This window comes from Astyanax mexicanus, chromosome 1 (assembly GCF_023375975.1).
Source record: "Astyanax mexicanus isolate ESR-SI-001 chromosome 1, AstMex3_surface, whole genome shotgun sequence".
In the NCBI taxonomy this organism is placed as follows: Eukaryota; Metazoa; Chordata; class Actinopteri; order Characiformes; family Acestrorhamphidae; genus Astyanax; species Astyanax mexicanus.
In genome coordinates, this window is record NC_064408.1 from 13,395,332 (window position 1) to 13,417,306 (window position 21,975).

Below are 21,975 nucleotides of genomic sequence, written 5' to 3' on the forward strand. Positions count from 1 at the left end.
TCGGGTCTGTGGGACCCGTTTTCATTTTTCATCAAATGATACTAAAAAAATATTTTTTCTAACACAATCTCATTGGCATTGGCTAATTTTTTGTGAAAAACATTTATCAAAACACATTTTCGATAAACACACACTGTACACCCCCCCCCCCACACACACACACACACATTTATATTACATACAGTAGGTTTGGCCAAGGGCTAATAAACATTGCTTCATTTGTAAATTTGAAACTAAACAATTTTCTATTTTTCTACTCATATCTTGAGTTTAATTCATTTTCTTTTACATTTTATTAAAAAACTAATAAAAAAAGAGTAGCACTTTTTGAAAGTAATGTAACATAAGAAAGGTAAAGGGCAAATATTAACCATGTGAGCTGTTTATATTGCTTGCAATTTAGGTGAAGCAAGCATGTGTAAAGCATTTTAATGTAAAATTGCTTAATTTTGCTGAATTAAATACAAGTAACAAAGTAAACGAGAAACAAAAATATGAACACCACACAAGGGTTAATTATTTGATGCATTGATTGCTTGAAATTGTAATAGGCTAATTAATTAGTAATAGGATGTGTATATTGTATTTTAAACAGGTGTGTCTGTAATTCGTTTCTGGTACAGTGTAGCTGTACTTTATAGTAGATAAAGGAATATGATGCCCTTTTTGCTCTGAATCCATCTGACGACATATTTATCAAGGCAGGGCAGATGTGTGGTATCTGTAGCTGCAGTGAGAGCACAGCAGAGGCCCTATCTAATCTATTATTCCAGGTCTAACATTATCAGCCACTGAAGCACGATTGCGGATAGTACAGATCGATAGATACCATGCCCTGGGTTGTCTGTCTATGACAGAGGTGCCTTTAGGAAGACGTATGGTCTGTGTATCAGCCTGTGCATCATCATATGACAGTTATCCTAACCCTGCATAATTGTGTGTGTGTGTGTGTGTGTGTGTGTGTGTGTAGAGTTTGAAACGCAGCTTGGAGCAGGCTCGCGTGGAAGTCTCTCAGGAGGATGACAAGGCTCTGCAGCTGCTCCACGACATCCGTGAACAGAGTAACAAGCTGCAGGAGATTAAAGAGCAGGTAGGGTGTGCTCTTACGCAACCTCATCACTCAAAATTCATTACACAACACCGCAGAGTGTCAGAGACCAATTTATTATTTGCTCATTAGTGGGGGGAAAAAGGTAATTACTCTTATCAGCCCGATATTCAAATTACTGCGGAGAACTGCTGCTCATAATGTAGCACCCTATTCTATACTTTAAGTGTCGTGCATAGTAGATAAAACCCCCCAGCTGAGACTCACTAGAGACTGTGATTTTGTTCTCCACTTTCCGTATAGCTGCATCATGCCAAAACATGGAATTTCAGGCATATGCTCTGTCCAATTATACCACAGTTAGTTCCACAGTTAATTTCTGCAATGTGATTGGCTGAGAGGCGTTCTATGAGTGCTGTTATCAGCCGGTAATGCACTGTAACCGAAGCTCTCCATGTATTACTCCGCCACATACAGGTAGCCTAGCAAAGATTCAGCACTTACAAACCAAACTGCACAGCTACAAACAGAGCAGTAATGAAACTATTTTAACTCGCTGAGTGTTTATAACAAAACAGATCATATTTTTTATCCACTTTAACTCATTAACTTAAACCTTTAAATAAACAGCGATAATGAAACTGTGGTATAATCACAATAATACACTTGAGGTTTGTGCCGTAACGTGTAATATTGGCACTGCTGTGCTGAGGCTAAAGGGCAGTATTACACATTATAACACTCCCTCTTGTGTATTATTGCTTAAATAGACTTTTGAGGTTAGCTTTCTTTAGCAGCATTCAATATAGCAGCATCACCCTAAAGTATGTAATTCCATGTCTTTGGTGTTGTAATCCTATTGCGTTATGTATCCAACATTCTGTCTTAAACTGATATTGTGACAAAACTCAGAATTCCAGGCCTATTGTGTTTTTTAAAGCTAGAATAATTGTTCAGCTGTGTATCGTTTTGTCCCAGCCAAAATATGCGACCAACGATTGGCCAATGTTTAATTTAGCCAAAACTGTGAGCAAACTAGATCGTATTTGGAAGTAGAGGATTACAGCAGCTCTGTGAGATGCTCACTTTAAAACCTCCATGGTCGCTTTGTAGCTGCAGTTCCTTGATTAACAGCTATTCAACCAATAAATAGAACTATGGAGCTGGCACATGGCTACAGAGTGCCAGCTTGGCTGTACTCTCTCTTAGTCTTACATATTCTACAAATATGTGAGTTAAACAAATCTCATGGAGGGAAGAGGATTTTTACCTTTTAAACCCCACTAACCAGACTCCCCTCTTGAGAGTGCATCTTTCAGCCCATTTAGTGAGTAGCTGTTTATATAGCTCCACAGCAAAGCTAACTAACACCACTAACCACCCAAACCACACAGGGAACAGTGCAGACCACATTTAACCTCAACCAAATGTACAGAAGCAACAGTCTGAAGGCTAAAGGAATCATAAAATGCTGTTTGTTGTGGCAAGATATTCATTTTTGGGTGATTTTTTGGAAGCTGTGTGACGCAGTGCAGTCCGTCCAGTGCACGGAAGCCTACACACACCCCGAGGTTTTTTTTCCTGATGATTGTGTTGGCATGCTTTTGTCAGTGGCACCATTTGAAGGACAAAGAAATAAAACGTTTACTCAGCCCAGACGTTCCCCCTCTCTTTCTCTCTCACATTATACGATTAATGGAGCGGAGCTGATTCTGCAGCAAGCTCAATGAGGCCTGCAACTACTGGTTGACATTCAGAACACACACACACATATGCACACCGACTTACACACATAAAAGCACTAGGGGTGGGCGATATGGCCCTAAAATAATATCACAATATTCCATTCCAACGATACCCTTAGCGATATGACAAAACACTGAATTAAAAAAATATATATTTAAAGAATACACTACTGCAACAACATGAAAATGTAATTTACTATTGCATTAGATATGAAATATGGCACAGCCCTACCTGAGATATTAAAAAATACAAGAATTTTATCAGATTTGTAAAAGTAAATGATCCAGAATGTCATGATACTAATAATGCACTCCAAATATCTCCTTATATCCAGGATTAAAGTAAAATCAATTATACTGGACAGATATAATCTGTTTCTAGTAGATATATAATGGGAAATGAGAACAGTGTAATTTTTTTCTTTTGCTAAAAACAGCAAAATATAAAAGAACCCTGATGTGATACTTCAGGACGATATTTCAGGTTATTTTTTCGTAATATTAAAAAATGTTGGCGATATTATTGTGTGAGATGATTTAGCACACCCCTAATATGCACACACAGACATTGTATGTCCCTATAGTGGTGTGTTGTTTCATTGTTTTTTTCAGAAATCAAGTGTATTAAACAAGAGTTTCCACTGCCTAAGGAAGACTCTTCACTCAGTTTTGGAGAATTGCTGTGAGGTTTTGATTGCATTCACAGACTGAATAATTATTGAAGTCTCTCCTCCTCTGAAATATCCTCTGAAAAATAACTTTTGAAGAAACTTCAGATGCTTTGTTCTGCGTCTCTCTTTTTCATGTTAATATTATGAACTTGTGAGTCACAAAGAGGTGCTTTGATTTGGCGTTAATGGACATAAATGGAGTCGTGATTCTCTTTTTTTAATGCAGTACAGCCTGTTACAGAGAATGATAGTCAGGAGGGGTTGGAAGTGTTGAATAAAAAAGGAGAGTTTGAGCCGATTTTGTGCAGAAGGAGAATAACAGCAGAGGAGAGAAGGAGGTTTGGGAGGAAAGGAAATAACAGCATGACTCATTTCTGTGCGCGAGAGCTTCATCTCCACAGCAACAGCATCCAGACGTGATTAGGAAGCTCTGGGGTTGAGTACGAAATTCTGTTGGGCATCTCGATGCAGTGTTTTTTTTATTTTTTATTTCTGAATAAAAATACATCCTGTAGAGAAACAGCACATTCTTACACCCATACATTCATACATTCATATGCCCACAAACACACACACTATGACTATCACACCTTTTGTACCAACACCCAGCTCAGCTATATGACCCCAGGTTATATTGTCTAGCACACACAGCCCACCCTATACATATCATTATATATTATGCTCAGATTTATGCTTTTTAAAATGAATCTACGACATAGCTAAATGTGCACTCTGTGCCCTCCCCGTATAGGCAAGCTGCACCAAAGAGAGGGCTAGAAAGACCAATCTAGAGCAAATGTGAGAGAGTGCAAAAGGTGATGCAAACACCAGCACTTGAGTGTGTACACTGATAATGACGTCGTACAGATCACGCACACAGATCAAACTCATTTAACATTATACATTTGCAATGTGATTATATGCCTAAAATATTTTGTCAAATGAGTTCCTGATTAATGTTGGATCTGGTGTGTAAGAGCATAAGCAAAAAAAAAAAAAAGTTTCATTTTTGATAAAAAAAAAAAAAAAAACATACTAAAAGTCCTGACATTAATTGTAATTAAAATATTTAAAAATCTTGAAGTAATTTCACAACTGTCAAAATATAATGAATAAAAAAATCATAACATCCTATACATGCTTTCCTAAACTTTGGATTTTTAAATCCATATTTAGTGAATAGAAATCAAACATTTCATGTTTTTCAAACCTTTTATTTGGCTATTTTTTGTGTTTGTTTTCAATCGTGTAGCATTTGAGTTGATTCCTCTTAAAACAGATCTGAAGTTCCACCGATTACAACTGAGGGGTGTACATCTTTGAGGTCGAACCCGACCTTTGATTAGCCTGCTCTAATCTTAAATCAGGCACTGTAAGTTTCCGTCTCGTAAAATACATAGTCAAGCCGACACGATACTGATTAAATGTACAGTTTTTGTACCAACTCTGAGAAGAGGCCTTTAAGCCCATCTCGGCCCATGTGTTACCCATGGTAACATATGAATCACTCTAAGGAATTAACCAGAGATCATAAAAGTTAAACTGAATAACATATTGATCATGCTAATTATTGATTCAAATGTATTTAATTGAGACTAACACACTATACTATAGTAACTTCTCTATATTCTTTCACACCTAATTTAGCTTTTTCTTATCATATACTTATATACTATATGGACGAAAGTATTGGGATATACGGTCTTCATTGTTTTTTCCTGAAATCAAGGGTATTAAAGAGAGTTTATTCTGCTTTTGTTGTAGTTACTGTATCTACGGTCCAATGAAAGCTTTCTATACATTTTGGAGGATTGCTATGAGGATTTGCTTGCATTTAATAATAATGCAGACAATAGCGATGAGTCCATTAGTGAGTTGAGGATGTTGGATGATGACCAACTCACCTCATCTCCAATTCATCCCAAAGGTTTTGGGTGAAGAACCACCATTCCAGAGAACACAGTTTCACTGCAACACAGCTCTGGTGCTGGTAGCTTTATACCTCTTTTAACCCATTTCTGAAAGTAGATATGGTGAAATGGGGTCTTTTGAGGTAATCTGCTCCGGTGAGATCTATACTATTGAAAGTACTTCATTACAGGGACTTGGCAAGCTGTATGTTTGTGCATTTGCACATCTGTGTCAGCAATGGGTGCAGCTTAAAGTACCTGAATGCTTTCATGCACACACTTTATGTACTATTGACTTGACCACGCATGCCTTGTAAAACAAGGCGTCCACAAATGTGCAGACAAATTAGTAGCAGGTACTTAATTCTGTAATGTATATAAACAGACCTTAAATGACAGTAAATTCACTGTAGATCACAGAGATGTGGAGGTAGCAGGACAGTCCTCACAGATGAAGTAGTTCATGTGTCCTTCAGTGGACCTCAGGAGCCCGTTTCCATTACCAATTAAATGGCTAATTAGCCGTTTCATGTGCGAGACCCATTTTAGAATGATGATGATTGATGGTTTGGAAAGGCCAGGGGGCTCTGTCGTGTCCACACATTAGCTTTTATCAGTGTTTGAAATGAAGTAACGCCATTAGCGTCTCGGTGATACCGTCTCACAGGACTGTCCTCCCTCTGATCAGTCAGTCCACACTGCCCCTGCAATCGATAGCAGTCTGCTTCAGTCTACAGCACTCCCCCTCAGACAATCATTACAGCTCCCATTCTCATACATATTGATCTTAGACCTGCTGTGTCTAAATGTGGCTTCAAAATGTGAGTTCAGACAGAAAACTATCTAACTATCTAATCTCACGAATCAGATGAATTAAAAGACATTTACATCCTTTCATGGGTTTCAGTGCTTTAAAAAGCTAAAACTTTAGCTCATCACTGCAAGAACGTACGCTAAAAGGAAATAGTCACTTGATATCGTACACACGAATTTAAACGATATGGCGAGAAGTTTGTCAGCAAAACATAATGTCATTGTTTTTGGTATTGATGAGCTTCTGCTGATTCATGGTTGTAACTTGATTATAAATGATGAAGGCAGCTTGCTTAAACCTACCCAAAAAAAAGTGTCCTGCCAAAAAATATACAAACAGCTCTGGAACAAAATAAGAGACTGGCATAAAGTTATCCAAAAGCAGTGTGTAAGACTGGTGGAGGAGAACATGCCAAGATGCATGAAAACTGATTAAAAACTAGAATTGTTCCACCAAATATTGATTTCTGAACTCCTAAAACCTCATGAATATGAACTTGTTTTCTTTGCATTAAAGCTGTGCATCTTTTTGTTATTTCAGCCGTTTCTCATTTTCTGTAAATAAATGACATTTTTTATTTGGAATTTGGGAGAAATGTTGTCAATGTTAAAGAATCAAACAACAACAAGATCAGAGAAACTGATTCTGAAACTGAAGTGGTCTCTTAATTTTTTTCCAGAGCTGTATATATGCAAAATATTGTACGTAAAACAGTGATTCCAGCACTGTATTTTTATTGTATTCGTACTCATTGTCACCTTACTATCACTATAACTTTCAATGTATTTTATTATGATTTTAACCATGACAAAGTAGCACATAATTGTGAAGTGGAATGAAAATAATACGTGGTCTTCATTAAAATGTTTTTTATTTAATTTTAATCAAATAAAAATCTGAATAGTTTTCAGCCCCCTTTGCTCTGAAACCTCTAAATAAAACCTAGTGCAATCAACAGCCTTCAGATGTCACTGAATAAGTCAATAGAGTCCAGCTGTGTGTAATTTAGTCTCAGTATAAATACTGCTGTTCTGTGAAGACCTCAGTGGTTTCTTAGAGAGCACTAGTGAAGAAACAGCATCATGAAGATCAAGGAGATCAAGTTGTGGAGTTTCAAGTATAAAGCAGGGTTAGGTTGTAAAAACATACCCCAAGCTTTGAGCATCCCAAGAAGCACTGTACAATCCATCATCCAAAAATAGAAAAGTATTCTACAACTGTCACATCAAACCTACAAAGACGTGGCTGTCTACCCAAACTGACAGATCCAGCAAGGAGAGCACTGCTTAGAGAAGCAGCCAAGAGGCCCATGGTCACTATGAAGGAGCTGCAGAAATCCACAGCTCAGGTGGGAGTATCTGTCCACAGGACAACTGTAAATCTGTCCTTCACAGACACTATTTTCATGCTGAGATATTGAATTATTTTGCAAAGAAGAATGGGCAAAAATCTCAGTCTCTAGATTCTTTAAGCTGGAAGAGATATATAAGAAAAATACCGCCAAAAAATGTAAGCTATAGTTACAGTGAACGGTGGCTCTACTAAGTATTGATATAGGCGGAGTGAATACTTTTGCATGTCTCACTTTTCAGATGTTGATTTGATTACAATTTTTAAAAAACATGTATAATTTTCGTTCCAATTCACAATGATGGGCTACTTTGTGTCTGTCTATCACTTAATATCTCAATAAAATACATTTAAGTTTGTGGTTATAAGATGACAATAAGTGAAAAAAAAGGGGGTTCAAGGGGTATGAACACAAGCTTTTGCGAGCCACTGTAATTCAGGAATTAGCGGTATGACAAATATCTTTTTGATGCCTATGCCAGATTTTTATGTATCTGCTGATACAGAGAATTCAACTCAATTCAACTTAATTACTTATATACTCGATAGGTGCCTATTATTCCCGATTTTTTTAATAGCGTTCTATTAATTTATTCATTATCCGAATTATTAAACTTTTGCTAGATTTCTCTAGAATGGAGTATTTCACACCAAACTGCTCTACTTATCTCTGTTTACGTCTTAACCTTTTAATTATGCAGAAAATGAGAATCATTAGTGGAGTTGCCCTTTAACATGGCTTGAGGTAAGCGTGTGATGTAACCATGCAGTTTGCATAATGCTAATTACTGCATTGTACGCTTTCATTAGGTCTGTTAGCAACATTAGCCTCAAGCGGAACTCAGACTCTGAACACGACTTGGTTGATTGATGGGTTTGGGGTTGGGAGAAAGTTGTGTACGTTTAATAGTAAATCTTATAGTACTATCAGCTTTAGGCTGGTGCATATATTAATCAGCCACGCTCTTTCTGTACAGTTCGTGACGTGATTTCTCTGAAATAGAGAGCGCCTTTAAAAGGAGCCGTATTTTCCACACTCTCCCTAATGCTGCAGTCATCATTTTACAGCCCTCTGTTTATCAGCCCTCGAGCCTTTTTAAATGTAATGCATTTTTAATGGGACCGTTGTGGCCTGTGGTTGGCAGGCCGAGCAGGCAGTCTCTTTCACACACACACACACACACACACACACACACACACACTTAATTCCCTGCGGTTCTTCTCACCTCTGGCTCTCATGGCCAATGCAGTAGCAGTAGGCGGTGTAAATCTCTGAATCACAGCGATTTGATTCACAATTTAGTTCACTATTCTTTAGATTCTGACTCAGCGGAACACTGCATATACAAATCATCAGTTTTTGGTAAAACTTTATTTGAAGGTTACTTGCATAGGCACTCTGCACAGTGCATAAGCACTGAATACCGGATTTTTTACACTATAAGGTGCACATAAAATTATTGAATTTGCCCAATTTTTGGGCCCAGTTTGCCTGTATGAATTTTACCAGTCAGGTATTAAGGAGCAGTAAAGCCACTCCACTGAAGTACAGCGTTATACAGGAGTTTCAGTTTAGTTCTCCAACACTGAGGCTGGAGCAGTATTAGCATTAACTGCTAACAGTGCTAAGCTCAAACTCTTTCGCCGTTCAGAGATGAGTATTAACAGCCTGTAGCCTGCTGCTAACCCCGGCTAGCACTGCTGGAGCAGTATTAGCATTAGCCACTAACCCCGCTAAGCGCTTGTTTTTTCACTGTTCAAAGGTGAGTATATTGGACTGTAGTCTACGCGTTTACCGCATTAAAACAAGCTTTGTGTGACAAACCGCTAGCTAATATTGCCCTAGCTTACCAGAACACTCAGGGTTGCTCAGTGTTGTTCTGCTAATGCTAATGCTGCTGCCTTAGAGGTAATCTGGAAATCTAAACTTACTGTAAATGAACAGAAAAGCTTTTATACTGCTAATATACTACTGCAGCAAAACGAATATTAAAGTTTTATTTAGTATGAATAAAATGGTTTTATGCATTCAGTATTACCAAGACCATAATTTTATGTAAAATAGGATTGGTAGCAAAATAAGAAATGTAGCAAAAATAAAGTAATGTAACATAAAAAAAAAAACTACCACAAAGCTAAATTTCACTGTTTTTATTGTGTTCATATAAACTGCAAGCAATTTCAAGTAAATACATTTAACAGCAAAAATAAATATAAAGCAGGAATTGTAAGAAATCTTACTGACACTCGGAGGAAAGTGTAGCGACTCGGTTCTGATACATCAGCTCACAGATGCAGCCTTGTGCTGATTGACATTACTTTTGGAGTGATGAGGGGAAAGAGCACCATCTACCCAACCAAACAATGCAAGGCCAATTGTGCTCTCTCGGGGCTCCGGTAGCTGATGACAAGCTGCATGACCGGGATTCGAACAACAATCTCCTGATCATAGTGGCAGCGCTTAGCCCCCAGAGCAAACACACTCTTATTGCCGAGATAAATGGTTTCAAATATTCTGTTACAATACTGTGATTTAAGCACCTAAGCACATCACTTTGGATAGATAAGAGAGCAGATAAATGACGAAACTAATACTAAATCTAATAATATCATGTTTTGGTAATGCTATACTGGTAATATCCCAGAATTCTCTGCAACTGATTTTCCCTCCCAAAATGAAAAAATCTTCAAATGTCATATTCACCGTTCAGAATGCCAGATTTCATCCACAGGCGAACATTTTTCATATGTGATTAAATGATGCAATACGATACACAGTAGTATTGCACTCAGGAGCAGCAATAACAGTCTACCTCCGATGGTCTGCAGCCAGTCTCGCTTTGCTTCTGTAATTAAAAAGGGAGCTGCGTTAGTGTGTGAACGTGTCGGTCAGCCGTGTGCTGGGCCTGACAGCCCGGGCGGGGATTTGCAGGCTGTGCTGAGAGCGATGGAGCTGCAGGGAGCTTTGATTTAGAAGGTAAAATGCCAGAGGTAAGCCTGGGGGAACAATAGTGCTGCTGGATTGGGGCAGTTGTGGTGGTGCGCTTACGGTGAGTTACTGCATTGTTGTGTTTGGTGGTGACATTTAAGTCCGTCCCACGTCGACCAGGTGCTGTTCTACTACACTCCGGCCTGTGCTTTAACGCCTCGTATTGAAGCTGCCGGCCTTTCTTCTTACCCCCTCTTCTCTTCCTGCTCTCTGTCTCCTCTATCATTTATCATTGTGCAATCCATCATTAGTCCTGCCCGTATCTAGCGCTCTATCTCTCTCCCCTCTCTCACTCTCTCTCTCTCTCTCTTTCTCTCTGTCTCTCCAGTTTATCTCTCCTGCTTGTTCGTTTTCTTCTTTGTCTTGTCTCATCATATCTGTTATATTTCTGCCTCCTAAGCAGAGGCCGGACATTTATCACCACAACACCACACACAGACAACCTCTCACACAACTCGCACAAACACTAGCACATTTCCTCGTACACACAGATACATACGTACACACACATCTGCAGTGTCATGATTACAGATGTGGTCTGATAAATAGGGCTGGGCGATATGGCTCTAAAATAATATCACGATATTTCAGGGTATTTTTGCGATAACGATATACTTGGCGATATAGGAAAACAGATTTTTTTCATTTCAGGAATATAGTATAATAGTATATCAGTATAATCATAATGTGGCAAAATAAATAATATAGCATAAAAAAATATAATGCAGCAAATAATATTGCAGAACATTTAGTGCATGCATATAAACTGCAAACTAAAACAATTATACAATAAATACACCTAAAGCTTCACAGTAAATAATAGACTACTTTTAAGACAAACCATCCCTATTATCACGATATGGATTTTTAATATCACAATATTTCTGCATCACAATATATTGTACACCCCTACTGATAAACATTGGGTTATGTCACAAAAGTGCTCTATTAAAAAGGTCTCTCTGAGGGTAGTGTCCCTCTTGGTGAGAGATTGTTGACTGCTAGAAATGCCTCTTTCTCTCTCTCTCACTTTCTCTCTCTCTCTCTCTCTCTCTCTCTCTCTCTCCTGCTTGTTCGTTTTCGTTTTTGTCTTGTCTCATCATATCTGTTATATTTCTGCCTACTAAGCAGAGGCCAGACATTTATCACCACAACACCACACACAGACAACCTCTCACACAACTGGCAACTCTGACTGATGCATATACATTTTTACATACGCACATACACACAGATAAACACACATCTGTTATGTCTCAGGCAAATATTTAAATGATTACAGATGTGGTCTGATTAGTCATTGGGTTGTGCCACAAAAGTTCTCTATTAAAATGAAAAAAAAGGCTCTCGGAGGGTGTGTGTACCTCTTGGTGAGAAATTGTTGACGGGTAGAAATGCCTCTCTTTCTCACTCTTTTTCTCTCTCTTTCCAGCTTATCTCTCCTGCTTGTTCGTTTTTTGTCTTGTCTCATCATATCTGTTTTATTTCTGCCTTCTAAGCAGAGACCAGACATTTATCACCACAACTCCACACACAGACAACCTCTCACACAAACACACACACACACACACACCTACCGTTTCTTAGGCAGATGTAAATGATTACAAATGTGATTAGATTAGTCACTCGGTTATGCACAAAAGTTGCTGTATTTAAAAAAAACAACAAAAAAACAAAAATGCTCTCGGAGGATAGTGTACCTCTTGGTGAGAGATTTTTGAATGCTAGACATGCCTCTCTCTCTCTCTCTCTCTCCAGCTTATCTCTCCTGTTTGTTCGTTTTCTTCTTTGTCTTGTCTCATCATATCTGTTATATTTCTGCCTCCTAAGCAGAGGCCGGACATTTATCACCGCAACACCACAGACAGAAAACCTCTCACATAACTCTTTTCACATCCCCATATACACACTGATTCAGACATGCGCACAAATATATGTGATGTCTAAGGCTGATATGTAAATGATTACAGGTGTGATCTGATTAGCCACAAAATTGCTCTATTTCTCTCATAGGGTAGTGTCCCTCTTGGTGAGAAATTGTTGCCTGCTACACATGCCTCCATGACTTACTCGAAGACATTTTGCACATTGAATGACTTTTAGAGTATGCTCAACAGGTTGGTCATTTAGAAAAACATCCAACCATCTAGGCTGCTTCTCAGCAAACCACTGTTGCTCTTGTTTTCAGTGGTTAGTGAAGTAAAATCCTGGACGGCTACAAACTGGGACTGTATTGTCTATGGCAACAAATCCGGGGTTTGTTTGGGATTTTATAATGGTGAGGTTCAAGTATAGTGGCCTCGTGGTGAGTGTTTCCATCCTGATTTTGGGGCTTGGGGGGCAAAACACTACTCCACCCCTACTACCACTAGGGTAGTAGTGATATGGGGGGCACTATCAGGGCACTATAGAGCTAATATGTGCTGCCTCTCATGACAGAACTTCCAATTGACAGTTTTCAGCAGGATAATGCTTGCCCACACACAGCAAGGGTTTCCTAGGAATGTCTCTACCAAATTGCAACATTTGCAACATTATTAGCATTTATAGGATCAGCCTTGCAGGATCTACAGGCCAAGCTACAACAGCTATGGGTAAATATATCTCAGGATGCCATATGGAACCTGTATGCCTCTTTGCCCAACAGGGTGCAAAAGCCTCCCATTCATTTTTTTATGTATAGTTTTCCCCAATAATCACTGTAATTATAGAACTACAAATTGCTCAGTGGAACTCACTATAAGATGGACACTCACTATAGAAACAGGGCGGTGAGTTAAATCCTGTAACTGAGTGGCATCACAGCGAGACATATAGACTCTGTCGCATTCAGAGACTGAGGCAGTGTGTGAGGTGAGTGGGTGTCTGTAGGGGACCTCAGTGGGGAAGGTGTTTAGTGTGTGATTGATGTGTCATCTACCAACAACTCCGACTCCTTCCCTCCTCCAGTCTTTCACTCTCTCTTCCTCTTTTCTCTTTGCATCACTCTATCTCTCAATCTCTCAATCTGCATCCCTCTCTCACCCCTCCCCTGCCTGCCTAACCTGTCAATCAGCAATCTCTGTCTCTTCTCACTTTTCACTTCTCTCTCCTCAAACCTGACACAGACGGAACATCATGCAGTGTTCCTATGCCTGGTAGAATGGATGGCTATCATTGAAATTAATGAGATGTTGGTCTTATCATTGTAAGATGGGGAGTTTGGTTCTTAAATCATGCCATAATTATCCATAGTGGGAAATGCCAGGCTGTATCATTGATCTGTCTTTTTCTGGGGGCTCACTACAATGCTAAAAAATACTAACGTCTTGTTATCTGACATATCAGAACTGTTGACAGTGTGTTCAGCTGTCAAATGACATCACCTCAGCAGCACTTCTGAAAGATGTGAATTACAGTTTTGTTTACTTTACAATAGATTTTTATTTACAATAGAAAGGAAACATTGCGACACCCTTGCTCACTTTAATGTATCCATCCTCAGTGTCGCTTAATGTGCTTTATAATCAGGTGTGACTTATTTAAAAAAAAAATGACCAGAAAAAAAGACGTTCACAGTGCATTTTTTAATTCTTTTGCGCCTTATAGTCCGAAAAAATATGGTATAGTATTCCATCCATTATTGGGTTGTGTCACAAAAGTGCTTTATTTAAAAAAAAAAAAAAAAAAAAAAAGGTCATCAGAGGGTAGTGTACCTCTTGGTGAAAGACTGTTGACTAGGGGTGGGCGATATGGCCCTAAAATATCACAATATTTCATGGTATTTTTGCGATAACGATACTCTTGGAGATATGAGAAACACTGAATTATAAAAATAATATTTCAAGAATACACTACTGCAACAAAATGAATTTTTTTTTTATTTTTATATTCATACGATATGATATGGCACACCCCTTACTGAGATTAAAAAATACAAGAATTTTATTTTTATTTAATTTTTTGATTTGTTACAGAAGTCAATGATCCAGAATGTCGTGATACTAATAATGCACTCCAAATATATCCATATATCCAGGATTAAAGTAAAATAAATGATATTGGACAGATATAATCTGTCTCTACTAGATATATAATGAGAAATGAGAACAGTGTGAAATTGTCTTTTTCTATATAAAAAAAAAAAAAAAAACAGCAAAATAGTAGTACCCTGATGTAATAATTAAGGGTGGGTGATATTGCACGATATTTCAGGATATATTATCGTTCACAATATTAAAAAATGTTGGCGATATTATTGTATCTCATTTGGAAAACGTTGCCTATTTGAAAGACTTTTAGAGGGGGTGCATTACTGGACAGACAGAAGCACAATGGTAATTTAGAAGAATTACCCACCATCTCTGCCACTTGTCTGCAAGCCGGGGACACTTTTAACAGGAAACCAATCTTTGTAACTGGAACGGAGATTGAACTGTAGGCGTGATCAGACAGACAGTCAAACTTAACAACAGAATCACAATCTCTATTTTAGTTGATGGACTTTTTTTATTGAACAGTGAAACTCTGAACTCTCGACTCAGCAAGAGAACTTCCTCAACCCACTAATATGGTAAATGTTTTTACTGCAATGGACAAATTGAAATTTATACACTTGGCCAAGGTTTATGTTGCAGACTGTGTGGGATGCACTGCTGAGGCAGGAATTTATTCTCTTTAGAGATATGAAGCAGCACAGTTACAGCACTGAGATTCCAGTGGACACACAGTCCAATCCCTTTTAACCATTGACACTGTTTAATAGAAATCGTTACAGAGTTATTCTGCAAAACAGTGACATTTGCGTTCTATATCTGATTGATTAAAATACTCAGAAATAAGCAAAGACCAGGAATTATAGATGTATTGGTGTAAGTAATACTCCAGTAGATACAGATACAGCATTTTAGTTCTAAAGTACAGTAGTGAAGTAAAATAATACTTCAGTAGATACAGATACAGTATTTTAGTACTAAAGTACAGTAGTGAAGTAAAAATAATACTCCAGTAGATACAGATACAGCATTTTAGTATATAAGTACAGTAGTGAAGTAAAAATAATACTCCAGTAGATACAGATACAGTATTTTAGTACGTAAGTACAGTAGTGTAGTAAAAATAATACTCCAGTAGATACAGATACAGCATTTTAGTATATAAGTACAGTAGTGAAGTAATAATAATACTCCAGTAGATACAGAAACAGTATTTTAGTACTTAAGTACAGTAGTGAAGTAAAAATAATACTCCAGTAGATACAGATACAGTATTTTAGTACTTAAGTACAGTAGTGAAGTAAAAACAATACTCCAGTAGATACAGATATAGTATTTTAGTACTTAAGTACAGTAGTGTAGTAAAAATAATACTCCAGTAGATATAGAAACAGCATTTTAGTACTTAAGTACAGTAGTGAAATAAAAACAATACTCCAGTAGATACAGATACAGTATTTTAGTACTTAAGTACAGTAGTGAAGTAAAAATAATACTCCAGTAGATACAGATACAGTATTTTAGTACTTAAGTACAGTAGTGTAGTAAAAACAATACTCCAGTAGATACAGATATAGTATTTTAGTACTTAAGTACAGTAGTGTAGTAAAAATAATACTCCAGTAGATACAGATACAACATTTTAGTACCTAAGTACAGTAGTGAAGTAAAAATAATACTCCAGTAGATACTGATACAGATACATGGCATCAGTTTCATTAATTGACTCGAGCTGTGCTTGAAGGTATTGTGAATAAAATAATTATTGTTTAATGTTTAATGATTCCAGACCTTTGTTATATAGTATATACAACACCCAAATGAAGCTGTAATCAAGAGGAGGCCACTGACATTTACAGCTAATGTCAGCTGAACACAAATTCCCACACTTTTCTACTTTTCTGACACAGGACTGCACAAAAATGTTTCTCTGCCACCTCGCAGATCAATCCTGACATTTGAATCCCCCCGTGCCTCATACCGGCTGTTGACTCAGAACAGTTTGACTTTAATAAAAGAAGTGTTTTGACGGCGTCAGGCGTGAGGAAAACACTACGCTGTTACATCTCACACTCCCGGTAGTCTGTCTCTCCGTCTCTCTCTCTCTCAGTAACTCAAACACAACTTGTCACTACTTTCAACGTTGCGTCTGCCGCTTTGTTCCCGGCGTCCTCGCTCTCTGATCTCACGGTGAGGCTTTCTGGGAGGCGTATTTGCAGGAACACTGAGCCACTTCAGTGATTAAATTTTTAATACAGGCCTAATGATGAATGATGGGAGGCGAGACGCTCTGGCTGGAGTTATGGAGATGAACTGCTGAATCCAGCTGCTGCTGCTGAGTGTTTCATTTGAATCTTGGTTGAATTAGCAGTTCACATTGTGACCTCTGCTACTGTAACTCGGCTAAAAGCCTTCCTCACGCTCTTCACACTGAATATGCTTTTGAAAATAAATTGCCACATGCTGTCATTGCTTTCACAAATGATTAAAACAACAAATACAGCAGAAATGCTCCGCACTGGAGCTGAAACGCTAATGTAGCTAAGAATTAACAGGATCTTTCCGTATTGTTCAGACTATCAGGCGCACCAGAATAGCTGAATTTCTAAATTGATCACTAGTATAGGTTAAGGCAGGGCAAGTTTATTTGCACAGGACCTTTTAGAGACAATGGCAATTCAAAGTGCTTTACATAAACAAAAAGAAAAATGACATAGACATACAGACAAGAACACACTTCCAGCACCCTATGAGTGAGAAAGAGCCCTTAAATTTACAGATTTCACCCATTGGATAAGCCTTTCACATAAATGGCGCAAAAATGGACTTCTTTATTCAATTAAAAACTTTTTTTAAGCCTTTGTCAGACGTACCAAACACTACGCAACACTCCAAACAAGCAGGTGTGCTCCACCAATGATCGAAGGGTGAATCCATTGCTTCTGTACTCTGAAGGTGAAGGCTTTGAAGAATGGACCAAAACATTTGAAATTTGAATTTGAAAAAAGGTAAAAAATAAGAGAGGGTAGTCTTGGAGGGGCACTGCGTGATGTATGGGTTTAGAGGCAGAGAAGGAGGGAGAGCTGATTGGCTGAGCTGCAGCAGCAGCAGTGTGCATCCGATAGCAGTGAGATGCAGATGGCTGTTAAATCTCTTCACTTCACAGCAACACATTTCAACTATTAATGGAAAAAATATGGTTAAAGGTTTTAGGCTCTTTAAGTATTGCCCTCATATTATATTGTTCAGAGCTAATGCTCAGGGGAAGTGCCAGTCCACTGTGATATGTAGAGTTAAATGCATGTGTGGGGGGTGATGTTCTGATTTATTAACAATAAGACCAACTCCTGGATAAATACTGGGCTGTATTTGTGCTCATGAGAAACATAAAACAATTCATCATAGAAGCCCACAGAATTTGATCCTGTATGATACATTCCCTCAAATCACAAAAGCACCCATAAGACCTTGTAGCCCACACTGCATCCCCCCCCAAAAAAAAACAAAAACGTGGATTAGTCAGTGCTTTCCGTACGCTGCAGTGCACCTGATTCACTCCTACGCTCATTAACCTGCCTGGTCCCTATCAACAGGCAATTTCACATCATCACATGCTCTCCCATTATTGCTCAAGAAGTGGAATGATTAATTTTGACCTGCTCAATCTAGTCATAACCTCTCCTTTGACTACTGCCTTTCTCTCCCAGGTCTCTTTACGGGGAGCTGCTCGCGAGAAGCAGCGCAGTGAGACATCAGTTAAGATTAAGAGGCTTTTGTGATTATGCTGAGGCGACGTCTCCCGTCTTTTAATAGGAGGATGCCTTTCTTATACGTCTGATTATTAATTTAAGCTTGAATAGACTTTTGATTTAATTAAATGTCTCTTTTTTAGCAGGTGATCGCTCATATCTTCCCAGCCTCTTCATTTGTCATTTGTTCTGTATTGAGTTGAGTGTTATTTTAAAGTAATAAAGAAAGTGTCCCTCTCTTGCTCACTGAAGTGTGAGGCTTATGAGAAAGTTAGCTAAATTTCCTGTTCCACCTTAAATGGTGCTGCATTAGTTACATTGTGGCCTGAGGCTGCTGCATCCTTTTATTTATTTATATAACCCCACCCACTCAATAGGATTCCACCACCTAGCACATGCCATGTGAAGCTAGCCACAGCCTGTTTTTGAACTGGCACTGACGCAGCGTTACTGAGTAGTCAGGAAAGCGCAGCAACCAGTCTCATTTGCATCAGTTAACAGACACCTGTGCTAGGGGTGTGACAAGACACTAATATCACGAGACGAGACGAGACACGATATTGGGTTCACGAGAACGAGACGAGACGAGATTTAAAAATAAATTTTTTAAGAAAATGTCAAAAATGAAAAATGGCTTGAAAATTTGAAAATTGAAAGTTTTATTTGACAAAATCATATAACGCAAACTGGTTTCTCTCACACATTGATTCTATAAGAAATAGAAATAAGTAAAAATAAAAAATAAAAATAAAACTTTTCTAGGTCTTATATAATGTAAACAATAAGTGCAAACCACAACCAGTCATATTAAGACTATGGTTTGTGTTTTTTTCTCCTAAATCTCTTGTAATTTAACTATTCATAACCATAACCAGTCATATTAAGCCTATGCTTGAAGTGCAAACAGAGACAGAACATGTTTTTAAATACGGTACAGAGCTAAGGGATTAGTACAACTGCCTATGAAACAGTCACGTGTATGATTTACTTACAGTATTTATATATGGTTTGTGTCTTGTTGGTCACTCTGTTACCCATTATTGTTTCCACTGGAGCTAAAATGCAGCCAGACACACAACTTAACAGTAGCAGAAGCATCTTCTATGCCATGGGTATTTAATTAGAATTCAGTACGGTCCAGTTAGAGAAAATTTCGACAGGCCAAGGTCCGGACCGATTGTTAACTTGTGTTATGATTAAGTGCTATATCACGCTTTAGTCACGCCCAGCGCGCTCGGCGTAACTTTAGTTTCCGCCCGTTCTCGTTTTTACGCCCGTTCTCGGGCTCCCTATCTGCTTATAAAGGCGTTTTTTCACGGCCGCGTCCCAATTCAACAGCGGGAACAGTGGAACCGCGACCCTGACAACACGGGTTCGATCCCGCGTGAGGAGCAGTGTGTTTATTTATTTATCTTTTCCTTACCGTGTCTGCACAGATCTGATTGACTGAAGAGAGCATTTGTTTTTTTTCTTCCCGCGAGACAGTTTTAAGCCTGATAAGAAATATCGTCACATTTTAATCTCGCGAGATCACCCCTAACCTGTGCTGACCAACATTAAATTAATAGTGATGTAAAGAGAGAGCACCATCACCTACCCACCCAGAGAGAGCATCTGCTCTCTCGGCCTCCGGCTGCTGATGGCAAAGCAGCATTATCCCGCTGCCGGTTGCTGTATTATTTAAGGTGGAACAAGAAAATTCTAAATTTACGAAACTATCGAATAGCTCCTTTACTTCCTCTTCCTATCACTGGGGAATTGGTGGTGGATGATTATAAATATACTTTAGCGCTCCTCTGCTATCACAACAGACAGCAGGGTTGATGTTGTGGCATTTCTGAAATGTTGAGATCAGAAAGTAGTTAACTTTTATTTTATTAAACTGTGGATTAAATATCATAGCTAACTCTCACTGCACCTCCCACCCCGCCTCCTCATTTCTTTCTCACACACAGGCACACATGCACTGTTGTTGCTCCTGTTAATATGTTTATCATGTTTTTCCTCTACCTACAAAAACTTGTGTGTTAAGAAGAACAAGTGTAATTAATCGCAGTTAATCACAGATTTATTGTTGTGATTAATCTGATTAAATAAAGAAAAAGATTTGAATTGATTGACACCACAAATAAAAAATTCCATTCTATAGAAAAAATTGAGATTATTACAGCAAATTGTGCTTTCGATTAGTTCAGTTTTTTATCGATTGACAACCCTGATTAATTAATTTATTTTGACAACAGAATATGTTCTTGAAGTGTTGTCTCATTTCTTTGATGGTAGGATTTCAAACACTTCCCCTCGTAACTCAGTTCCAGTGGGAAGGATGACTCTTAGAAACGAGGGATAGGGATACAAACGACAAATAGGAATTATTCTGATGCTCTGATGTTCGTCTCATTTATTCTGTATTGAGTTGAATGATTAATGTAATATTGAAAGTTGTTCCTCTCTGGCTGTGGTTCTCAGGAGTACCATGCTCAGCTGGAGGAGATGCAGGTGACCATCAGACAGTTGGAGGAGGACCTGTCGGCCGCCCGCCGGCGCAGCGACCTGTACGAGGCCGAGCTCCGAGATTCACGCCAGACCAGCGAGGAGCTCAAGAGGAAAGCTGCAGACTATCAGCACAGGATTCAGAAGGTGTGTGTGTGTGTGTGGTTTGTGTGGTGTGTGTGGTTTGTGTGGTGTGTGTGGTTTGTGTGGTGTGTGGTTTGTGTATGTGTGTGTGTGGTGTGTGTGGTGTGTGGTTTTTGTGTGTGTATATATGTGGTGTGTGTGTGTGTGTGTGTGGTTTGTGTAGTTTGTGTGTGTATATGTGTGGTGTGTGTGTTTGTGTGTGGTTTGTGTAGTTTATGTGTGTGTATATGTGTGGTTTGTGTGTGTGTGGGGTGTGTTATGTTTGTGTGGGGTGTATGTGTGTGTGTGGTTTGTGTGTTTGTGTATGGCGAGTGATGTTTGTGTATGTGTGGTTTGTGTGTGTGTGGTTGTGTGTGGTGTATGTTTGTGTGTTTGTGGTGTGTGGTTTGTGTGTGTTTTTGTGTGTGTGTGGTTTGTGTATGTGTGGTTTGTGTGTGTGTGGTTTGTGTGTGTGTGGTTTGTGTGTGTGTGGTTTGTGTGTGTGTGGTTTGTGTATGTGTGTGTTTATGTGTAGTTTGTGTATGTGTGGTTTGTGTGTGTATATGTGTGGTTTGTGTGTGTATATGTGTGGTTTGTGTGTGTATATGTGTGGTTTGTGTGTGTGTGGTTTGTGTGTGTGGTGTGTGGTTTGTTTGTGTATATGTGTGGTTTGTGTATGTGTGGTTTGTGTGTGTGGTGTGTGGTTTGTGTATGTGTGGTTTGTGTATGTGTGTGTTTATGTGTAGTTTGTGTATGTGTGGTTTGTTTGTGTGTGGTTTGTGTGTGTATATGTGTGGTTTGTGTATGTGTGGTTTGTGTGTGTGGTGTGTGGTTTGGGTGTGTATATGTGTGGTTTGTGTATGTGTGGTTTGTGTGTGTGTGGTTTGTGTGTGTGTGGTTTGTGTGTGTATATGTGTGGTTTGTGTATGTGTGGTTTGTGTGTGTGGTGTGTGGTTTGGGTGTGTATATGTGTGGTTTGTGTATGTGTGGTTTGTGTGTGTGGTGTGTGCGTGGTTTGTGTATGTGTGGTTTGTTTATGTGTGTTGTGTGTGTGGTGTGTGATGTTTGTGTGTGTGTGTGTGTGTGTATGTGTGGTTTGTTTGTGTGTG

The 21,975-nt window shown here is 38.7% G+C and overlaps 1 protein-coding gene across 10 annotated transcripts in view; it reads left to right on the forward strand.

Moving 5' to 3' along the window:
• cita (citron rho-interacting serine/threonine kinase a) overlaps positions 1 to 21,975 on the forward strand; it is a 155,581-nt gene that overhangs the window by 66,585 nt on the left and 67,021 nt on the right. For all 10 annotated transcript variants that reach the window (XM_022665832.2, XM_022665834.2, XM_022665836.2 and 7 more), the window contains 2 exons: positions 971 to 1,090; positions 20,720 to 20,890. In XM_022665832.2, coding sequence (XP_022521553.2) covers positions 971 to 1,090; positions 20,720 to 20,890 — 291 coding nt within the window. The remainder of the gene's footprint in view (positions 1 to 970; positions 1,091 to 20,719; positions 20,891 to 21,975) is intronic.